At 43.3% G+C, this 21,194-nt stretch overlaps 1 protein-coding gene across 1 annotated transcript; it reads left to right on the forward strand.

The window, feature by feature from the left end:
* The first annotated feature begins 842 nt into the window (after positions 1 to 842).
* LOC141740518 (protein ELYS-like) lies at positions 843 to 21,194 on the forward strand. The gene is made up of 24 exons (XM_074579344.1): positions 843 to 963; positions 1,683 to 1,936; positions 3,634 to 3,814; positions 4,623 to 4,830; positions 5,546 to 5,662; positions 6,623 to 6,707; positions 9,729 to 9,879; positions 10,530 to 10,662; positions 10,750 to 10,931; positions 11,313 to 11,374; positions 12,208 to 12,336; positions 14,104 to 14,194; positions 14,283 to 14,372; positions 14,535 to 14,675; positions 15,449 to 15,553; positions 16,329 to 16,422; positions 17,371 to 17,494; positions 17,616 to 17,672; positions 18,641 to 18,787; positions 18,879 to 19,066; positions 19,236 to 19,380; positions 19,475 to 19,606; positions 20,805 to 20,952; positions 21,040 to 21,194. The coding sequence occupies exons 1-24, from the start codon at positions 843 to 845 to the stop codon at positions 21,192 to 21,194; spliced, it is 3,240 nt and encodes a 1,079-aa protein (XP_074435445.1).

Consider the following 21,194-nt stretch of genomic DNA (forward strand, 5'->3'; position numbering starts at 1 on the left):
AAGGCAGTGCGAGGTGAGCCACAGGAGTACGGTAGTAGAACAAAGGAGCAGATGGAGAGATGGGAGGCGGCGGCAAGTCCTCTCTTTTGGTGGCAGGGAAGTCAGCATGTTTTGTGAAACCACCTCTTCAGCTGCGGCTGGCCATATTTTTAGCTTTTTCGTCAGTAAGCCCATTGCATTGTTGGCCCTTGAAACGGATTTTCAGGTACTACCGTCAGTCAAAACTGACGTCCCTGAACCCTGACTTGGCTGAATGTGATTCTGCTTGAACATGTAATTTCTCCATGTTTATTCTTCTTGGAGCTTTTTAATGCAAAAATCTATCCTCAGCCTGTGACTCGTGGTACGCTCCTTTCTTTGGAAATAGTTTGGAAGTCATAAGTACCTAAGGTGAAGACCAATGGTAATTTTGGCTGCTAGAAGACAACTGACAATAAGTAACAAAGGGTAAAGTACGAAATCAAGGGAAAGGACAAATGGAAAGTTGTACCTGTTACTGAGAAGCTTTTTAAAATCTGATTTTTCTCAGCTCCCATCTTCCTAACCTGTGTGAGTAGACTTGAACTCAGTGTATTGGGCTTTTTCCTGTTATTTCTCTGTTGATACGTCTGGGTCACTTTTTGTTGGTGATCTCACAGGCATCAGAAAAGCAAAGGATTCTCCTTTTGCTCTGCTGGGAGAGCAAAAAGTCTCCCCAGTGCCATTATTTGCAAGGAAAAGAGCTAGAGGTGATGTCTAGGGGATTTTTCACTGCATACTGATGAAACTTCTGTCACTCTCAAGAATAGTTCTGGCTGACGTGAGTCTAGTTGTGCAAATTTTTCCTGTATTTACAGCGAAGAATGCAAGACCTAACAGCTGAGGTAACGAGCAGTCTGCTGCAGTTTCCAGAGGTGACTCTTCAGGCACTTGGGGAAGATGAGGGAACCCTTGGCTCTGTGCTGTGCGGGAGGTTTTCTGGAGGTGAGCATTTTCCTTTAAATTTGGTCTCGGTATAAAGTTGTTCTTGCCTGGAGGCTACCTGAAGCCTCAGGTCATCGTATCAGCTGTGTCAGGTTGGTGCTGTTAAGAGGCATCCTGTTTAGAGAGAGAGAACAAAAAGGGTGCTTCAGCGATGACAAATGCTAATATTAAAACGTGAGTATAGTTAAACTTTGAAGTGGACTTTCCAGGCGATGTGACAGTAGAGCTGGGTGCCTATCTGGAGGTCTAGGCTTCTGTTAAGACCAGGTAGAATCTATCTACCTGAGTGTAAATGCAGGGATTGAGCTCATACTTCCTTTGGGCTGGCAGTAGTTCAGTGAAACAAAATGCCTTCGATTCTTCCTCTACGCTCTAAGACTTGTATTCCCATATGCGTTTAGATCATTTCTAGCAAAACCAAGGCGAATATGGTATAAAGGCTGTCGATCAGGACCTTGTCATCTTTATCCCAAACAACCCAGATTCTTCGGTGCGGGAATGACAAGTACAAATGCAAAATAACAAGGTGGTTAATTTTAGGAGGGATTGCTTGGGGATTTCAACGGGTGATTTTGAATCATTGACTAGAATGAGGTAGGTCGGTCTTCCTCTGCTAGGTACGTTTATTGAAGGAAAGGGGCAGGCACTGTGATTTTTTTTCAGCTGTTTTCAGTCTTCCGTTGGACATTTGCTTCAGTCCTCTTTCTTTTCTCTCACAGGGAGAAACGGCCTGGCGTGGTTGGCACGTGGTCCTCACCTTGAGGTGGTGAACTGTGTGACAGGAGAGCGGCTCTCTGCGTACCGTTTCAGTGGAGTCAATGAACAGCCTCCCACTGTTCGTGTGGTGAAGGAGTTTTCCTGGGAGAAGAGAACTGGACTGCTGGTTGGGTTGGAAGACGCAGAGGGAAGTGTTCTCTGTCTGTACGACCTTGGACTCTCAAGAGTGGTTAAAGCAGTTGTTCTTCCCGGGAGGGTAGGTACTTTTTAATTGGAGAAACGAAGCTTTGATGTTGTTAGGTGCTGGGTAGGCCTGTTTTAGGACAAGCTTTGGAGCGTCTCTTTGTAGGAGGTATTTTTTCTATTGTGCGTTAACATCCTGTCACTTGAGAGTATCCAGTCAAGACGGCGTTGCTGTAAAATCTTGGGCTTAATGTGCCATTATTGTTGGAGTTTGCTGAGAGTAAAACAAGTTTTCTGGTTTTATTGTAGAGCACAGAGTTACCTGATTCTCTCCTTCCACAAAAAGGCATTGAAAAGCACCTTTTTTTGGCCCTAATTGCTTGATTTCCATCAGAAATACCGTCTTTAAAATGGCTCAGAATTCCATAGTTGTGCTGTAAATGACTTCGACACATTGCCTTGAATCTCAGCCTAGCAAGCAGGCTGAGGAGAACACATTTTTCTGTTGACTTAGGAGAGGAAAAAAGAGCCTCTAGTGAGTTATCTGACAGATTGTTGGGAGGTCACCTTTCAGCCTGCAGTCCTTGAATCTCTGCTCTCTGACTAGTGTGTTTGTGTAGATGGGACACACTGGTGTAATGTTGCTGATGTTTTCTGTCTTCTGTAACCCAGAAACTCAAATGATGTGTGTCCCCTAGCCTCATTATCTCAATGTAAACAAGAATCGGTGGAAGTCAATAGAACATCAAGATTCATTTTTATCATCTTAGAATCTGCAACAACTAACTAACTAACTTCTTAGCCAGCTTTCCATCAGCTGCTTTGGTTTGACTTGCTAGAATACAGGTGGAGTTTTGTTTGTTTGTAATGCTACAGTGTGATGACTAGTAGTAAGCATTCGTATTGGGGTCACTGAGAGAGAGAAATACGTGCAGCTTTAGCGCAGGAGTCTTTGTGTGCTCGTGTCTCTGCTCTAGCAGTCAGTGTTGTCCTGGGATGTGCTGCAACGTGTGCTGAAAGGTCTGTCTTCGCCTTGTGAGACAGTTGCGTGCAGACTGCTGGGCACGTGAAAGGGCAGTGTGAGCTTCCTCCTTTAGGTGGAGTCACCTTTTTATCTGAGAAGCTGCTGCTTTAGGCTGGCTTTTAACATTTTTCTCAACATTCGTGAAAGCGCTGGTGTGCATTTAAAGCTTCTTTTCCTTTATGTGGTTGTTACTTTTCTTCTAAATGCGGACTAGTGTGAATTTTACTAAGCTGGTCTCTCCCTTCAACGCTTTCTAAATACGTTTCACTCCCATGGAAATGGTGTGTCTCCCATGCAACTTGGCCGCTGCCTCGTCTGACTCTCGAGCCCTGATTTATCCTAACGCCCGTTTGTCAAAGAAGGCATAGACCGTATCGCGGTGCTGGTGGGCTGTGAGTGGTGGGAGACCTCGATGTAGTTGTGTTTGTCTGTCTTAAGCCCCTTGAATATGATAAAGTTTCTTGCGTATAACTGATTTTCTGTGTTTTCCTCCAGTTAAGTACTGCGAAGTAGGAAATGGAAATTGCTAAGCTGTACTAATAGAATGCCCCATTTAAGTTGAAGTTAAGTCACTTACCCGCAGGAAATCTAGTAAATGGAAGGCAGTAACAGGTTTTTGTACGGGGCTTTTTTGTCTTTGTCTCTTTTCTTGATCTAATTGCAAACAATGCTTTGATGCTCCTGTATTTACTTTTTCCATTGAGCTTGTCAAAGAGCTCAAATAGTAACTTGTAGTTTTCCTGTAGGTAACCGCTATAGAACCCATAGCGAATCACGGAGGACCCAGCGTGAGCACTCAGCACCTCCATCAGAGTCTGCGATGGCTCTTTGGGGTGGCAGCAGTGGCTACAGATGCTGGCCATCTACTTCTGGTTGACCTTAGTTTGGATGATTGCTCCTGCACTCAGAATGATATCGAAGCATTGGGTAAGCCTGCAGTTTTTCCACATGAATTTAAACGCAAGAAAACTTCTGTCTTCTAACGAAACAGTATGCATCCCACTTTGAAGACCCTTGTGTCAGACATTTCTGACGACTGGTTACAGGTGGCAGTTTGACATCGTATAGTCCTGACCTGATTAAACCTGGGAGTGTCTGACTGCTCCTCGCAGTGTTGTAAATGCCCCCTCCCACCAAGATCCCTGTGCCACTATGATTCTTGCCAGAGAGGTGTAGGAATTTTGCCACGTGAGCCGGTGCGGCCGCCTGGTAGGAAGTTGTGTTGGAGGAGCCCTGTTTCCCGGGAATGCTCTTCTGCTTGTGTTAATTGACTTGGGGCAAATTTTGGGCTTGTTTTTTAAAATAAACCCCACTTACCAACACCCATGCATTTGGATGAATGAAATCTCGAATAGGTGTACTCAGATTGCATACACCGTTTTGGCTATTACAACAGCAGCTTCAGAAATTGGTGCCACTTCAAACACGAGGTGCCACTTCAAATTTCATCACGAGGCCCAAACTCCTGCTTTTCAGAGTCCAGGAAGAATTTGGTTACGTTATTAAGGTTACGCTTTTACCCAGCTTTCAAATGTGAGTGAGAATACTTGTCTGATCCGAGAGTTCTTATGTTCTTTGAAGACATACATAATGGAAATGGCAAAAAAAAGTGTTGCATAAATGGCTATTTTGCCTGGCACGGTAGCATTAGATGATAGGGGTTGTCACGTCAGTGCCTAAAATGCAGCCTAAGTGGCATAACGTATTCATTTATTGCTTGGTTTTGTGTGTGTAGACCTAGAAGTTGTCACTAAAAATCCTGCTGAAGTTGCACAAAGAAGAGAAACTGCGACCAGCGAAGGGAGGTGTCTCTGTTTTCAACTACAAAATGCTTCCGGAACAGCAGTATCAGCCCTGTGCTACATAAGCAGAAGCAACCAGCTCGTTGTGGGTTTCTCGGATGGCTACCTGTCGCTCTGGAATATGAAAACTTTGAAGAGAGAGTAAGTAGGCCTTTACACTTGGCCATGCCTGGAGGTGTGGGGCTCTCGATTTGTTGCTTAAGGAAGTATGTGGATGTAAAGAGAACTTTTTCAGGGACTGAAATGAGTATGAGTATAATCTTGGCACGTTCAGAAATCCTCTTCTGACGTAACTTTTCAGTCATACCTGGATCAAGTGGTCCGCCTTCTCCCCAGTGGACTAGGATTGTTTTCCTTATTGTGCCTGTGGATTGAGGAATTGTGGAAAGCATGCTTCCTGGGGTTTTCAGAACCGGTTACTGCAACTGGGGCATCCATTGAAAGGCTGAAGTATGTCAGTGATGTGATTTTGGTGCCGATATTCTCTAAAGTGTCCAGGGTGAAACTAGTGAGACATGAAAACTCAACAGCTGACCTGTGCCTGAAAAATGTATTCTTTCCTGCATGTCAGCTTTGGCCGAAAGAGCAATCTCACCTGAAATATTTGGCTAACTTCTGGTTGGGATTCCCTTCAGCAGATCTGCACTGACTCCCCAGAAGCTGTTGGATGCATAAATAGACAGTGGAGGAATAATTAGGTGGCAAGAGTAGAGTGTGGAGGTACAAATAAGGTTCAGAAGTCAGGAAGAACAATGCTTGACGTAGTCCAAGAAACGAGAAACTACCTGTGTTTGGGCCACTAGGCTCACCTTTTGTTTTCTTTTTCGTTTTGCTTTTTTTTCCCCTAAACCTGTAGGCACCACTCTCAGCTTGAAGGAGGGAGGATTCCTGTCTATGCTGTCACTTTTCAAGAGCCTGAGAATGATCCTCGCAATTGTTGCTACTTGTGGGCTGTTCAGTCTACGCAGGAAAGGTGAATAAAAACTATCAGCCACTGAATTAATTCTTTTTGTTTTTAAGGATATTTGTTCCCATACAGTTGAACATGTGTATTTGTTGTGTGTCTGCGATTCTTTCCGGTACGGAGGGTGTTAAACTTAGAATGCAATTTTTACAGGATTTACCAGACGTGAAGAGGGACCTACTAGTTCCTGCCTTCTGTCAGAAGGCAAAGCAACAGTGGCCACATTCTTCTGCTCGCATTCTCAAATGGTTTGCTTTTGTTCCTCGATGACCGCTTCATCATTTGTTTGATAGTCACACCGTGGTATTAAAATACCACTAGGAGCAGTTGAGGCTGCAGATCTAGAACACCAGACGTGCCCACACAACAGCCTGCCGCCCCTAAAGGCGGCGGTGACAGTATTGCCGATGGCCTTGTGCCAGCGTCAGCAGTCTGTGGAGCCTTGGTGAGCCAGTGCAGCTCCCCTGGCAGAAAACGATTCAGCAGAAAAGCCAATGGGTTCCTGCTGTTCTGCTGAATCAAATCGGACTTGGAAGGGTGCAGGGTGTGCAAGAGGGGGAGGGGAACTTTGGTGGTAAGGGAAGGGCAGAGAGATCTCTCTTTCTGCATCAGCAAGCGATTCCATCAGCTCAGCTGTTGGTAGAGTGGCAGTCTTTTAAAATTTGACTTCAAAGCAGTTTTGATGGAGAACTCTTCATTGTGAAGAACTATTTCCAACAATTCTTAGTCCATACAACATATTACAGCTTTCCAATTGTACGGTTGGCTTTTGCCCCTGAAGCTGTTAGTGTCAAAACGCCCTCCTTCATGTTTCAGTGGCTAAATGTGGCCGATGATCATGTTTTGGGAAGAGGTGGTGTTCTTTTCAGCGGGAGCATGCTATTAAGAAAACGTCTAGGTCTACTAACACGACAATGAGGACTATAAAGCAGCTTTGTAACCAAATTTCATAATTTATCCCTTTTTCAGTGAAGGCGATGTGGTGAGTTTACACCTGCTGCAGTTAGCGTTTGGTGACAGAAAACGCGTGGCCTCAGGACAAGTCATGTATGAGGTAAGAGGTGCATGCGTGGGAAAAGCAGACAATAGTAATTTTCTCTAAGGGAGTATCAGTTGAGTTACAGGGGTGAGATTTACCATCAAACTTCAGAGCTGGCTGAAAAAATAATAATGTTTTGCTGAGTCTTCTTGGGCACGGCCTTTGTCCATACCTTTTGGAAAGAAGGCGTACCATTTTATACTGCAGTGTCGTGTGTTCCAGCTAGATTCATCTGCAAAGAGCCCGTATAAATGAAATTCCTGAAGAGGACGCGGCTTTTGCAAATAAAATTATTCTGAAATACCAAACGAATGGCATGTAGGAAGAGAAGATTGGGCCTTGAATCGCTTGGTTTAACCAAGCTTCGGACTTGAATAAGCTTCTGTCTCTCTCCCTTTCTTAAAATACAGTCATACTCTAGTCTTTGCTGATCTTCAGTTTTATATTCTTGGTTTCCCTTAGAGCTTTGTCAGCCGGACTTCTCACATGAAATGCACCTACAGTGTCTCTTCAGTGTTGATCCTGACACTTAGTAGCTGTAAAGATAACTCGTTCTTCTTTTTGGCTGGGTGACCTATTCAATCTACTCTTAAAGCCAGGAAAATATGTAATTTGGTCAGAAGAGTGTACCTAAATGTTAGATCTGGCTCCAAGGAGGATGCGTTTAAAATACAGATGTGAGGTATCATTGTATCTCAGATAGCTAACAGAGACAAGGCGCATCTGTTAGATGTGTAATTCCATTCAGTTGTACGCCTGGAAGTCTTCCAAAATCTTTTTGAGGGGACAGTAATCTTAGTTCAGAGCAAGTCTTTCCTCCTGATTTGGTACTTTCTCTTGCGTATTCTCAATAGCTATGGAACGAAACAGGGGTGACTCTTGTATCGTGGTACTCTGGTTTTTGTAGGGACTGTGCCTTTTGATTTTTTTGGATTAATTTAGATTTTGAGTGTTTTGCTTATGTGTAGGAAAGGTGCTTCCTCATTTGCCACTGTTGCTTTTGCATAGATAGAGGTTAGGTGTTTGGAAAAGGTGGTGTTTCTTTAAAATGCATTATCTATCACGGTGACCAAGTAGAAGGATCTTCCAGTGATTCATCGCGTGCTGGATGCTATCTCTTTATCTTTGTTGATGTGCGGGACCTGTGCTCCACAGCGGATACTTTTAGTCTCAGAACACTTCCTTGTAGTCACAGATTGGTTAGTACTACATGACTGTCTGCCTGCATGGCTGTCTGAGTCAAGTTTCTTGTCCATCTTCAGGGGTAGAAAATTTAAGTGTCTCCCGTTTGCTAGGCCAAGTTTGAGTAAAGAAGGAGGAATCTACTGTTGATCCTTGTTCATTGGATAGAGTTCATAGGAGCTCAAAAGACTTTTTCAATACAGCAGTGCTTTTTGTTCCAGGAATTAGGTTTGAGGCTATGAAGCAGTGCCTCTTTGACTGTGTGTCATGGTAAAAGTCACAAATAGGACTTATGGAACATGTGGTACTGTGTTTTTCTATATGCATGTCAAACTCTCGTCTCCATTGCCTTCAAGGCTGGTTTAAGTCTGCTTAAGTAATTAAACAGAAAGGTATGTTTAAGTAATGCTTCCAAAGACCTTTTTTGTACTGTCGCAGCAGTTGCTAAATCTGGTGCATCAAATCACGATTGTAGAGCGCATCTTTACCCTCGTTCTGCACAATGCTTGCGGATGGGCAGAGTATACACTCTCTACTTTGATATCAGAGTTTGACCAGTGCATCTCGTTTGAAAACTTGTTTTTGTGTTTTGCTAGTCAATGGAGTCGTTACTTAACATCTCCCATACAATGGAGTTCCTTAGAATGACTTTGCCCGGCGTGGAAAGTTTAAAATGCACTGCTTTGCTTCAGAAGCATTTTCTTTTTAGTTATGAAAGACTTTTTTTAATTATTTAATTTTTCTTTTTAGACAACCTTCATATTTATTTGTAACACTTCCTGGAATCATTAAGAGAAAGCTCACCTCTTCTCAGATTAGGTGAATTAGATGTATCCTATGAGATCATACGGGAATGTGTGGTTTCATGCCAGTTCATTTCAGAGCTCTGCAAGTTTAGGAAACTTGGGTAGAATGTGGCGTTATCAGTTTATGGGTTGTGTGGGTTGGGTTTCTTTTTCCCTCTTTTTTTTTTTTTTTTTTTAATTATAGAGCTGCTATTTGTCCCCAGTACACCCATTCATGTGTTGTATGGTAGACAGTTTGAATGAATGCTGTATTTGGAAAGACGGTATTTCACTTCACGCTTACTTAAAAAATGGCACTATCAGAGGTTCAACACAATCGTGCCGGGGTTTCTGTGTATCTCAAAATTAGTTTGTTTACTGTGTAGTAATTCGTGATGCTAAAAGCCTTGGCCACGTGCACCCGGTGTCCTTTCTGGTTTTCCCTTTTGCTGTTGGCTGTGCTTGGTGAAGGAGCTGAGGGATATTTCACCCGTTAGTCTCTGACAAGATGAGAGGAGGAGCTGTCATAGCTTACGTGGCTTGAAAGAAGATTGCTAATCAGTATGAAGTTCTCACAGTAACTAGAGAGGGGTGCACGGTCACTCTGGTGGTGTGCCCATAGAAAATACCTCTTGACAGCTTTAGCTGCTCGAATGCTGGGGCTTCTCTAACTTCATCAGTTCTGCAATCAAGACATGGAGCAAAGAGCTTTGCATGCATGTGTGTTGCATCATTTTAGATATCTCTTTGTAGCGATATATTTATTTTTATAAAGAACATTCTTGGATGTCGCAAGGAATTCTGCAAAACATGTTTAGATCTGAATAATGTTAGGGAAATTCTAAATTTTGAAAAAGTGCAAAGCCTTTACAGCCAAACTTACCCGTTACGATTTGACACTGCATTCTCTTGCATGTCAGGCGTAGTTTCTATTTACCATCAGAAATAGGCTCATGCGAAATACACAGTATAATAAGCCTATTCTGTTAGACTGTCTTTCATATTTAGCCATAATGTATGTTTTTCTCTTAGAATGACCTTTGCTCTCTTCTCTGATTTTTTCCCCCAGGTTTTGGAATACCGTGGCAAAAAGTTCAGTTTAGATCTCACGGGTGGAGTCTTTCCCTTGAGAGGCCAGACGAGGAGTACGAAATTAATCAGCTGCCAGACTGTCGAAAAATTCCGCAGCGACGTTGACGGAGAGGATAGCGTAAATGAAGGTTTGTTCTGATGTCTGTGTTTGGTGATTTTAAAAGAAGTGCTTTTGGAACCTAAGCAACGAATGCTGTTCTGTCCCCACAGTCTGAAAGTCTTGCCTATCTGCATAGACTAGACTGTTGGGATTATTTACGAAGAAAAAATGGATGCTTAAGTTATGTGGGACTTCTTTAAGGGAAAAAGTGGGTTTTATTTTATGCTTGCTGACATGCTATCGCGATGTATGGTGGGGCCGTTTGTATGATGATGGTCAGTCGTTTTACTCCTCCAGCTGCCATCTTTGAACAAGAAGTTCAAACTCTCCATTGCTTAGGAATGTTACCAGAATTTTTTCCCTTCTTCAAACCGATGTCCGCATCTGCATCCAGATGGTAGCCCGTCACAAGTGCTGTTCCCCAGGGCACTGCACTGGGGCCACTTCTCTTTAGTATCTTGACCAGTGATCTGGACGAGGGGACAAGAAAAAGGGGCAGTGTGACTGAAACCTATCACAGAGATGTTTGCTATTCCGTAATTACTGTAATCACTCTTAGGAAGTGTTGTGTTTCACGAGTGACAGAACAGAATGAAGCCAAAATAGAAAGTGGTGTTTTAAAACTATCGGATCTATCGTATTTTCTACAAGTCAGAAACAATGTCTTGTCTTTTACAGTCACGTCTCCTGACACCAGTGTCTCAGTCTTCAGTTGGCAAGTGAATACGTACGGTCAGGGAAAACCATCTACTTACCTGGGTGTATTTGACATTAATCGCTGGTATTCTGCTCAAATGCCAGATTCACTAAGGTAGATTTTTCTTCAGTAGTTTTCCATATGCCTGCCAATAATTCATTTGAATGTCGGCATTTAGCTTACGCGCTTGTTTTCTTTAAGGCCGGAAGAATTCCCTCATGAGTGCCCCTATTTTGCACTGTGGTCACTGGATACCGTAGTGAGCGTGACTTCTCCGAAGCTCCTTTTGGATATTCTGGTCCATGAGCGGAGTCTAAGTCGGGGAGTTCCTCCTTCTTATCCACCACCTGAGCGGTTTTTTCATCCAGGCAACTATAACTTTGGTAGGTATTTCACTGCTTTTGAGAGTGATAAGCTTAAAATGAGGTCAAATGCCATTCATTGGTTCTCTTGTTCAGTCATTGTTTGTCATTCAAAACCCAAACCAAACCAAAAAAACACCCAGTCCCCCCCAAACCCAACTCTGATCACGTTGTACTGACAAGGTATTTGCTATTGTGGAACATATCTGACAGCCGGCTGAGTTTTGGTGCTTTTGTAATGTAGCCGGTGAAGTGGTGCTGGTTATAGCCTGAAATGACTGTGAACTGAAGCTCAAAGCACTCAGTTATATGTTTCTAGATACCGGTGTGTAAAAAATGTAAACTGGTCATGCCATAACTGTGAGAGTACGGAAGGTTGTCAAACGTTCCCTGTTTCTGCAGATGGTACGTGCTTGCTGACCTCCGGAGTCGTTCACATGACTTGCACCGGCTTCCAGAAGGAGGTGATCTTTTACTGTATCTTTATTGCGAGTGGCAGGAGATGTAGCTTTTCTAAGTTTTCTGTTGCACTGCTTTCCGTGTTAGGGACCGTTTCATGCTCATCCTGCCCGTCCACACGCATAGTTGCAATTGTATCCTGTCGCCAGTTGTATGCAAATGGTAATGTTTTAGGTCCCCTCTTGGGACTGTACAACTGCCGTTGTCTCCTCTTGAAGCACGATCGGGGATTGAATGTCTAGAAAGGAATGCAACGTTGCTCCAGGAGCAAGAACAAAACCACTGTAGAAGGCGGGGAAAGGTGTTACTTCTTTATTGCCCCTCAGTCGAACTGCCTGCATAGTCTTGAGTTAGAGTTTTGATCCCCGATTCTCTTGAAAAAGGAGGGAATGGAGAAAAATGAAAAACCACATAACTGTTTGAGGAGTGAAAATTTTGTTTTCTCCCAAACTCGGCCAAATTATAACTTCTGAGCCACGGCACAGATTGTGACAGATAATTTTGAGTGAAGTTTCAGCTCACTAAATGTTTCCAACATGAATCGGCTTCCATACGAATAGGCATGGAAAGGATCTTCCAAAGCGTGAAGCTGCATGTTAGCTGAGCTTATATAGAATGTATTTTGTGTCAGTGTTGAGGGAAAGAGCAAGGCCTGTGTATAGACAGAGAAGGTAGAAAAGACTTAATTACGCAGATTGCTAACCTAAAGCATCTTAGTGGTTCAGGCTGTCTGACGGTGTCAGTGAACATTTAGATTCTTCCTTTTAGAGGTTATCCAGAAGCGTAGTGACGGAATAACAATGTTGTCTTAATCTGTGGTTTTCGATTGATGTTTCAGACCTTGAATTTTTTGAAGAAATCTGGTCCTTCAGTATGGGAAGCCATTCAGTATAGCTACAATAGGTGTCTTGTAGCTGGCTTGCTGTCTCCAAGACCAGTTGATGTCCAGCCATCCAGTTTGAGTCAGGTGAGTGCCTATGAGGGAATCAAGGGGGAAATACATCCATCTGGTCTGACAGGGCTGGAGGGGCTACAAGACACGATAATCCAATTTTTGGATTCTTTGCAAAGTTTCTTTGAAATACAGGCGTGACCTGAGCTAGCAGAAGTAATCGTATCCTTAGATCCAAAGTAGTGACTTTGACTGGGAACAGCCCTAAGAGATCTGTCTTTAGAGACCCCTCTCTTAATTCGGTGCCACACACAGATGCGCACAAGGAAGCGTGCAGTCAGTGCTGGTCATGCCCAACATAACGCATGTGTCCCCCAGAGTAACCCCCATCCCTGTCAGTTTCTCAAAGCAGTGGTTCAGTGCAGTAGCCGACGATGGGGGCGTCTCACTGGGATGCGAGCTCTTGCAGACGTCGGCTTGCTGCACTGTCACTGTACGTGATCATTTGCTTCCAAGGAAGTGGGCTGTGGTAAAGGATTACTGCTGTCAGCTCTCCCTGGCAATTTCTTCACGGCTTGCCCTCGTTTTCCCTTCATCGGTAGGCTTTTCTGCATCCTCTCCGGGCGGATCTTCACCTCTGTAGCCTCTGCCTTGTGCTGCAGTAGCCCAATTTGCTCCTCTGAGACTGCCCTCTTGCAGCTGCAACACCTTAATCACCTTTATCTCATGACACTCGCTACCTTCTATGTGCTTTATGCCACCACAGTGACTTCACTCCCCCTGCCATAGGTTTTCCATTTGCAATGCACCAACCTTTCCCTGGAGCAATCAGCAGGAAGGGGAGAGCAGCCTTCCCGCTGCCCTCCTCTTCCTGTCTCCTGCATTCGTCACCACATTTGTGGACGTGTGTTAGGACATGAACGCTTCTGCACAGTGTGGTAGCTCAAAGAAATTTCTTGGCAAGCTGGCCAATGGTCTGTTTCCTTGTCTGAAACCAGTTTTCAGAAAAAGATGGCAATATCACATGTGTGTTCTACATGTGTAGAAGTCGCTTTGAATGTCATGATTTTGCCTAGAGGGGAAAGATACTTTTGAATGAGTTTAAAAAAACCCAACCAACCAAACAAATCCCATCCCAAAAACCAAAGTAAAAACTTACGAAGGGTCCTCTCACCTGAGAGAAGTACGAGAACACCAGCTGAGATAAGCTACTACTTAATATCGCGCGTCTGTGCATACCTGTGATTTATCCTTGTAAGGATTACCACTACGCTATAATACAGTATTTGAAGAGCCTAACATTTAAACCATTAGGATGTAAATGTTTCGCTTCTTTTCTGTCACGTTACAAAATTCCAACGTAGTGTTTTGGGTGTCAGAACTGCTTCATGTCTTCATAGTCTAGAAAGCTGCTTGGCCGTAGCTTCACTGTTTCCATGCAAACGTTGCACAGTTGTGTTTGTCCTGTCCCCTTCCTGCGTTCCTGATGGCAAACTTATCTGCACAGATGTGTAACGCGTATTAGCAGAGGATGTTTCTGGACGTAGTAAGTTGGAACTCAGTACGTGAAGACTGTAATGCAGAGGCATGCGAAGAAAGATTAGAATTAGGCTGCAGTAAGTTGAAATGTCAGAGGAAAAGTGTGTTAATGTGTTCCTCAGAGCAGTGAGCAGTCCAGCCTGTGGCTGGAATTAAGAGAAAGGACATGGCATTCCTGGCCTGTGTCCTGATTGACTTTGTGATGTCTGAATGAGTATGCAGTTAGAAAGAAACATTTACTGTTGATGGTTCACATGGTGCAAGTAGGTAAGATTCTCATTTGAGTTTGTCTGTTACGTTTAGGAGGAGCAGCTGGAAGCAGTATTGTCAGCTGCTGTCCAGACAGGTTCTGTGGGACTTCTGACTGGATGCATTAAACATTGGATATCTGAAGGTAATACTTCGAACGTTGTTTTTTTACGTGGTACCTCTTTGAGTTGGAGCCTGTTGATTCGTTTCTTTTTTGTTCTCTTTGTTTAAAGAGCAGCCGAGGTCTGCTGGTAATTTACGGTTTGTTCTTGAGTGGACATGGAACCAAGTGATCTCTACAAAGGAAGAATTTGACCAAATCTGTGAGTACTAGTGTAGTCATTCCGCAAACCTAAAGTCGTTCTTTCTGATTGAGCTTCCTCAGTAATACGCCGCTATAGGATATTGCACGCGGTCCTTGAAGTGCGCCTTGAAACTCTGGAATTGCTCTGTCGGCTAACGATTTAATATTTATTCTTGAAAAGGTGTTCCGCTGTTTGATGGCTCTTGCAACTTCATTGACCCCCAGACATTACGGTCTCTCCAGCGCTGCCAGTTGCTTTTGAGCAACCTTAGCACGGTCTTAAACTGTTTTCTCAGAGAAGCACAAGAGCTTACTGAAAAAGGTTTGTAGTAGTGCTACAAAATCTTTGGTATGTTTTATTAAGATTTGGAATTGTGGCAACATGGGCTTTTGTTGTTTTTGAGGATTGGAAGACAGTCACATTTAGCTGGGAGAAGGGGCTTAAAGCTGAGCGCTTGGGACCACCACAAAACACGCATGGAGTTCAGGGCAACAGTTTATGGTGGAGCTCATGCAAGGGGGTGGGGGAGGCTACATTCAGAGAGAAGCTTAGTAGGCAACTGGGCTGAAATTACAGCAACCGAATGTGGTATTGCTGAAAATTATTCCTTTGAGTTCTTAGCTAGCAAGTTCTAGTTGCATGCAGACACCGTGTTGCAAATTGCTAAACAATACGAAGGAAGCGTAAACGAGTAACGTGCAAAGTAAGTTACTTGAGTTTCTACAGCTTTTTCTCTTAGAAATGGTTCTTGGCCTATTGAGAAAAGAAAAGAATATCCCTTTGCTATCAGAAGAATCTCTGCTACGTGAGAAACAGATGTCTTATTCCTGCGTGCATTTAGTAGTTCAGGCTTTGGGGTTTTTGTTTTTTTTTTATTTTAGCCTTTAGTGAGTTTAGTTCTTTATAGGGGTTGCTTTTTGTTTTGGTGGTGATAGTGGGTTTTTTCTTCAAATAAGAAAGCGATACAGCATGAAAAACGCAAAGACAAAGATTTCTAATGTGCTATTTTTATACTTTTGGTTTAGTAGAATGAAGGGTGTTTTGTGAAAATGAACAGAATTGCATAACGCTAATCATCTCCTGCCTTTTTTCAGGTTTTGCAGACGTGACAAATAAGCAAGCGGTAACCGGCCTCATTTCTTTGTATGCACGAGTGGTCATCTGGTTCTGTCGATCCGGTCTCCTTCCAGAGGGTTTAGGTAAGCGTGACCTGTCATACGTTTGTAACAAGGCGACCATCCAGTGAGTGACTCCCACGAACGCATGCTTAGCCGTGTTTTTGTAACGGTTTCGTCAGGAAGAAGTCGTGCTGGTTCAGTGGCAGGGTGTGCTGAAGTTCTGTGGGTGAAGTTGAGATTTTGCTGGGTTGTCAAGTACACGGCGTAGAATGAGGCAGGCAGTTTCTTTCCTGGGTGGATTTTAGGAATAGCAATGGACCCCTGACGTCAAGGCGCTGCTTGTGTCCACAGCTTGAACTACTTGAGATTTTAAACAAAGTACTATTAAACAACAAGTACCGGAATGCTTGTTTTTACAGTGAGAGCATTACCTGCATGTTTTGAACTTTCTATCAGTTGCTTGAGGAGAAAGTACACCTTGGAAATCCTTCTTTAGTTGGATGGATTAGAAATTCCATTGTCAGCCTTAATTGTCTCACAAACAATTGTTTTAAACAATGGTTTTAAAACCATTCCCTTTGAGAACTGGGTGGGTTTTTTTATAGTGAACTTCAGCTTACCCTACATGTTGTGAATGCTGCGTGAACTGTAACCTTGAAACGGCACTTGGGGCAAGAAGGAATTGAGTCTTGTCTCTTAGAGCTCTTTTAGCAAAGGCAGAAAGAGGATTGGCTTCTTTCAGAGTTGGAGGCTTCTTGATGCTTAGCTTGTACGATCTTCTGTCTCTTTAGGCAAAAATTTTCGTTTACAAGTGTGATATGACTGCTTTAACTTGCTTCTACTTTGTTGCCTGTAGATGACGATACGCGTTTGTCGAGACCTTTCTACAATTATCCTCTGATTGAGAGCTACTATACTGGTCACCGACAGAAACTTGAGCGTTTATCAAGGTAAGAGCTAGAGGAAGACTCTAGAACACTTCCACGGCAAATTCAGAAGTGGAAGGGAATGGCTTTTATCTCAACAGTTGCATGGGCTATGCGTAATGCCGCTGCCAGCAATACTCTTGACTTCAGTGACACGCGTGTTCTGTTGAACAGAGAGGTTACTTTCCTGTGTTAAAACGTTGCTATCTACCTCTGCTTAGTACCACTGGTTGGTATCATCATTTTTCGGGAGTCTACTTTATTCATTGGCTAATGTGTATAATTTCTGACTACTGAAAAAGGCCATGTGATTAGGACAGGATCAGTCACCTCCAGTTCAGCAAAGCAGGGTGTTCACAGAACAATTGTTTTGGAAGCAGAAGAAAGCGTGTTTTTTAAAAAACAATCATCTCCGTCCTTGACTGGTAATAGAGGGTCATAACTGTATTGGCCTAAGTCCCCTTCTCACAAGTACGTGGTGTGATTTCGTAAGATGGTTGGAGTTACATGGAGTTGGCACGCCTCGCACTCTCCTGGCTGTCGGATAGAAGTCACTTGCTAACGTCAGCTCTCTTTCCTGGACTAGCTGCCTAGCACATAGGCGGCATGCCTTGGATTAGCCGATAATAGGTTTTTCTTTGGAAATTGTACTGAAAACTGAATAAAGACCTGACCAAGCTTCGGCGATGGCACTGTGACCAAGAGGCTGCAAGGTGAGTTAAGGTGGAAGCTGCAGGGTAGGAGGTATTGACTTCAAATTTCATCTTCCTTGGCTTACTTCTCAAGTAACTTACATACAGGCTCGTGTGTTCCTTCGAAGCACAGAGCCTCTAGTGTCCTTTTTCTGCTTTGTGCCATCGGGAGATTAAAGGGCAGGGCTGCAGTCAGCAGAAGACTGGAGGAAAGCCGTTACACTGGGAGGCTGGAATTAGTGTTTTACTCTGTCCAAATCCTTGCTACCTTTTGTTCCAGAGGAAAATGGGACTCGGACTGCTTGATGGTTGATGGAATGGTTTCCCAGTTAGGAGACCAAGTGGAGAAGCTGTGGCGGAGAGATGCAGGAGGAACTGGGAAATACCCGCCTGCCAGTTTGCATGTGAGTGTCCTGTTCACTGCGAACAACAACAAACGGCCGCCCTCCCCGCCAAACCCCACCCAAAAGCCAATGATTTAGGGAAGACAGGCGTTTTTTCAGAACTGTTAATTTTTCATTTCAGGCACTGCTGGATCTCTATTTGCTAGAAAACATTGAAGAAAACTGCAAACACGCAATTGTATCCTTTCTAGTTATTTTTATTACACCTCCAGGGGATGCACATAAATGTTCTTCAGTGTTGGTCACCGACCTGTTTCATGACATTTTTTCATTTATGCTTCAAAGACGATGCAAGTGAAAACATTTAGTTTAGCATTAAGTTGTAGACAGAAGCGCTGTTTTATTTCTTTGTACTGTGGATTTTTGATGACTTTTTTCTTAAATGTTTTGTTGCAAAAGTCTTCTCCAATAGGGAGAAAACAGTTTTAGTAATAAGGGTTGAAGATATAAAATGTCCTTAGTTTTTCTCCAAATTTAAACACTGTTTAAAATTGTCTAAAACACCCATGATGGGTTATAAAACAATTTCTGTTTCAGAGTAAAAGGATTTCTAAGAGTGGTTTACCAGTACCGGATTTTTGCTGAAATCACGGGTTTTCCAGCGCAGCTCACGGTGCTTGCTTTGGTTCCGTTGAAAGTGCAGGCACACGGAATAAGCAACAGGGAGAAGAGAAAAGTCATGGGGCAGAAACTTAATTTTTAAGCTGCTGAAATACACAGCCTTGCTTTTGCTGTTTGTTGCCTAACCCGCGAGGGGAGCCTAGAGAGCAAGGGGCTTAGAAACGCTTATAGGCCAGAGCTGTCTTGTTAGATGATGTCCCTAAAACCGGACGTCAGAAAGAGAAAATGACGCTACCAATGAGTGACCCGCATACTGGTTTAAATCCAGTTTTAAGCATTCGGAGCTGAGCTGTACTGTAAGGATGCCACAATTTACACTGTTTTATAGACGCTGGACATGAGGGAAAAAACCAACTGTGGAATTTACTTCCTGTAATAATTGAGCGTTGGATGCTCCAATGTTTTGAATGTATTTTCTGCTTCCTACCGCTTTTATATTCTTACTTCATTATGGTTTTCTAAAGGTAATGTGATAAACTTTTGGTCTTACAAACTGATTAGCCTTAATGAGATACCTGATGTCAGACAATTTACTTGCTGCTGGATATCAAGCGTTCCTTTCCGAGTGAGACAGAAACTTCAATCGACTCCTTCGCAACTGCCTTTGGCATGCCTTGGGGACTTGTTAAGCTTGTTGAAGGTTTTTGGCTTCTAGATCACAATGATTACGAAGTAAGTATGGTAGAGTTGAGTTAGACATACATGGCAGTACAAAGCTATAATCTAGAAAATGATTTTAAAACCCGATCTCTAACTTGTACAGAATTCACTGGCCCTGCTCTTTCATCCCGCTACAATCAAAACCGCGTCATGGCAGCACAAGAGAATTATTCAGTCCCTCCTGTGCCAAGGGGAGCATGGGCAAGCCCTCAGATACATCCAGCTGATGAGGCCACCCACGGCAAGCAGCGGGGAAGTGCAGCTTCTCCTCACTGTGTTGCTCTCCAATAGGTAAAGAAATATACCCCACCATTTTGTCACGCAAATCTTGTGAAAATGGAGAACAAAGAATAGAAATCATCATCCCCTAAGTTTCCTTTAAACTTTGAGTACAAGACTCTTGGGGCATCTCTTTGGTTATGCTATTAACATCCCTTTACGTCTGAAAAATTAATTACAGGTGCATGGTGGAGGCTTGGGGTCTGTTGCACCAACATGCCGCTCAGGCAAACTTAGAAGACCTCTTAAAACACATGTACGAAATGTGCCGGGAGATGGGCCTGATGGAAGACTTGCTGAAGATGCCTTTCACAGACACCGAACAAGTAAGTGGGAGCAAGGAAAAATGTTCATCGTCTCTTTGAAAAGAGAAAAGGCAGAGCCATAACAGATTTTTGGAATGATTTTTTTTTCTCATAGGAGTGTTTGGAGAAGTTTTTAAGGACCAGTGCTGGTGTTCAGAATCAAGAATTCCTTTTAGTCTATCATCTGCAGCGTGCCAACTACATTGCAGCACTAGAGCTGAATCAATCCATGAATGTCAATCTTATGGTAAGCGTGAAAGTTCTGTTCTGTCAAGCGTGCAAGTTTCTGCTGGGTGTTACTAACTGGTTTGGATAGTACTCAATAAGAATCCTGCTTTGTTTTTTTCATACCAGTCTTTGAAACACTCGGAACAAGTTTCTACACCTTTGGTTACAGCTGAAGCTAAATGTTGACCAGTATACGTCACTACTCCAAAGCTACTCTATGAAGCTATAAATTAAATGTTACACACCACTGTTGACCCCACTGAGAACAGTTTGTTTGCATCTGAGGAATAAACATGTATCTTTCCCATCAGCCAATCTTACCATTCCGTTATTGAGATACATATGTTATGCATGGCTTAGATTACTGGAAGTTGTTTGTGTCACTCCTTCCTCTGGGATGACGAGTAGGTTGTATGTCATCACTTGTGTCTTGCACGCAACTGTATTTTTCTAGCTGAGAGCAGGCTAGATGCCAGTCCACAGGTTAAATTTCTGTGGGTTTTCTTTGTTTTTTTAATTTCTGCGAGTTATAGTGTGCTCTCCAATTCCACAACTTTCATTTCACGGCTTTTATGACAAAAATTCTTGTCTAACCTCTATTTCTCAAAATAGCCAGATTACATTTTGTGTTACATGAACTTGTGTTCTGGATTTGTGACGCGTTTGCTGTTTTCTGGAATCATAGTTTTCCAGTGACTCAGTCTTCTAAGGTGGTTTTGGAAGTCGTAGGTCCTGCATTTGAAAACTGTCATGCGGCCAGGTGGTGTGCGTAGGTCGCTTTTTCTTGCTTGTTTTAATCTTCACATCATGTTGTCCAGGGTAATTTCCAGTTGTCCCATATATTCAGGGCAGTGGCGTTTCAGGAAGAACAAGGGAAAGCCTGCTATGTAGTAAGTCGTTTGCAAATTGCAGGTGATATCAGAAAATTGCAGGTGATAACAGGTGTATCAGAAGAAGGTTCTGCAGAGTGCCAGCATTGTTTTAACTTCAAGTTGTAGGCTCTGTTGCTATTCCAGTCTTCCTTCCACTTTGCTAAAAGTACCAGGTGAAATCGGTGTGTGCGGATGGGTAGAACTTGCCGCTGTTCTGTGCAGTGGAGGTGTTTTCCCACACCCGTAGAGGAAATCTGCTCACTAATGCGAAATAGCACGGAGAGGTCTGTGCAAGGAACTTCTTGTAATTAGTTAAGCTTTTGCTTTCCGCTTTTCCTTCATCAGAACGACGGCGATCATCGCTTGACCGACAGAGCAGTTGCCAGAAATTCTCTATTAGCCCAATATGGCAAGATCCTTCCACGAATTGAAAGGCAGCTGGCCGTAGAGAGAGCCAAGCTTTACCATTTGCCTGCATTGGCCTCAAGAGAAGGTAACTTTTAGCGGGGGGAAATAGAGGGGAGAATTCCCTGTCACTTGGATGACACCAGGCTGAAATTTTTCCCCTCTTGCTTTCCAGTCTCAAGACCAAAGCCATTAACTCCAGTAAGAAAACAAGCTAAAGCAGGAAATGTGCGTCGAAGACCAAATTTTCTGGCGAAAATATTGTCCAGAATTAAAGAATCCTGGGCAGGAATGAAGGAGAAAACCGGTTTCTCACAAGGTGGATTTTAA

Source organism: Larus michahellis, chromosome 3, assembly GCF_964199755.1.
Source record: "Larus michahellis chromosome 3, bLarMic1.1, whole genome shotgun sequence".
NCBI classification, from domain to species: domain Eukaryota; kingdom Metazoa; phylum Chordata; class Aves; order Charadriiformes; family Laridae; genus Larus; species Larus michahellis.

What these genes read in the sequence shown, in the direction of transcription:
- LOC141740518 (XM_074579344.1), top strand. Translation starts at nt 843, where the DNA reads ATGCAAGACCTAACAGCTGAGGTAACGAGCAGTCTGCTGCAGTTTCCA. An exon ending in AGCCATCCAGTTTGAGTCAG is followed by an intron (nt 12,337 to 14,103) that starts GTGAGTGCCTAT and finishes TGTTACGTTTAG; the next exon opens with GAGGAGCAGCTGGAAGCAGT. An exon ending in TAAACATTGGATATCTGAAG is followed by an intron (nt 14,195 to 14,282) that starts GTAATACTTCGA and finishes CTTTGTTTAAAG; the next exon opens with AGCAGCCGAGGTCTGCTGGT.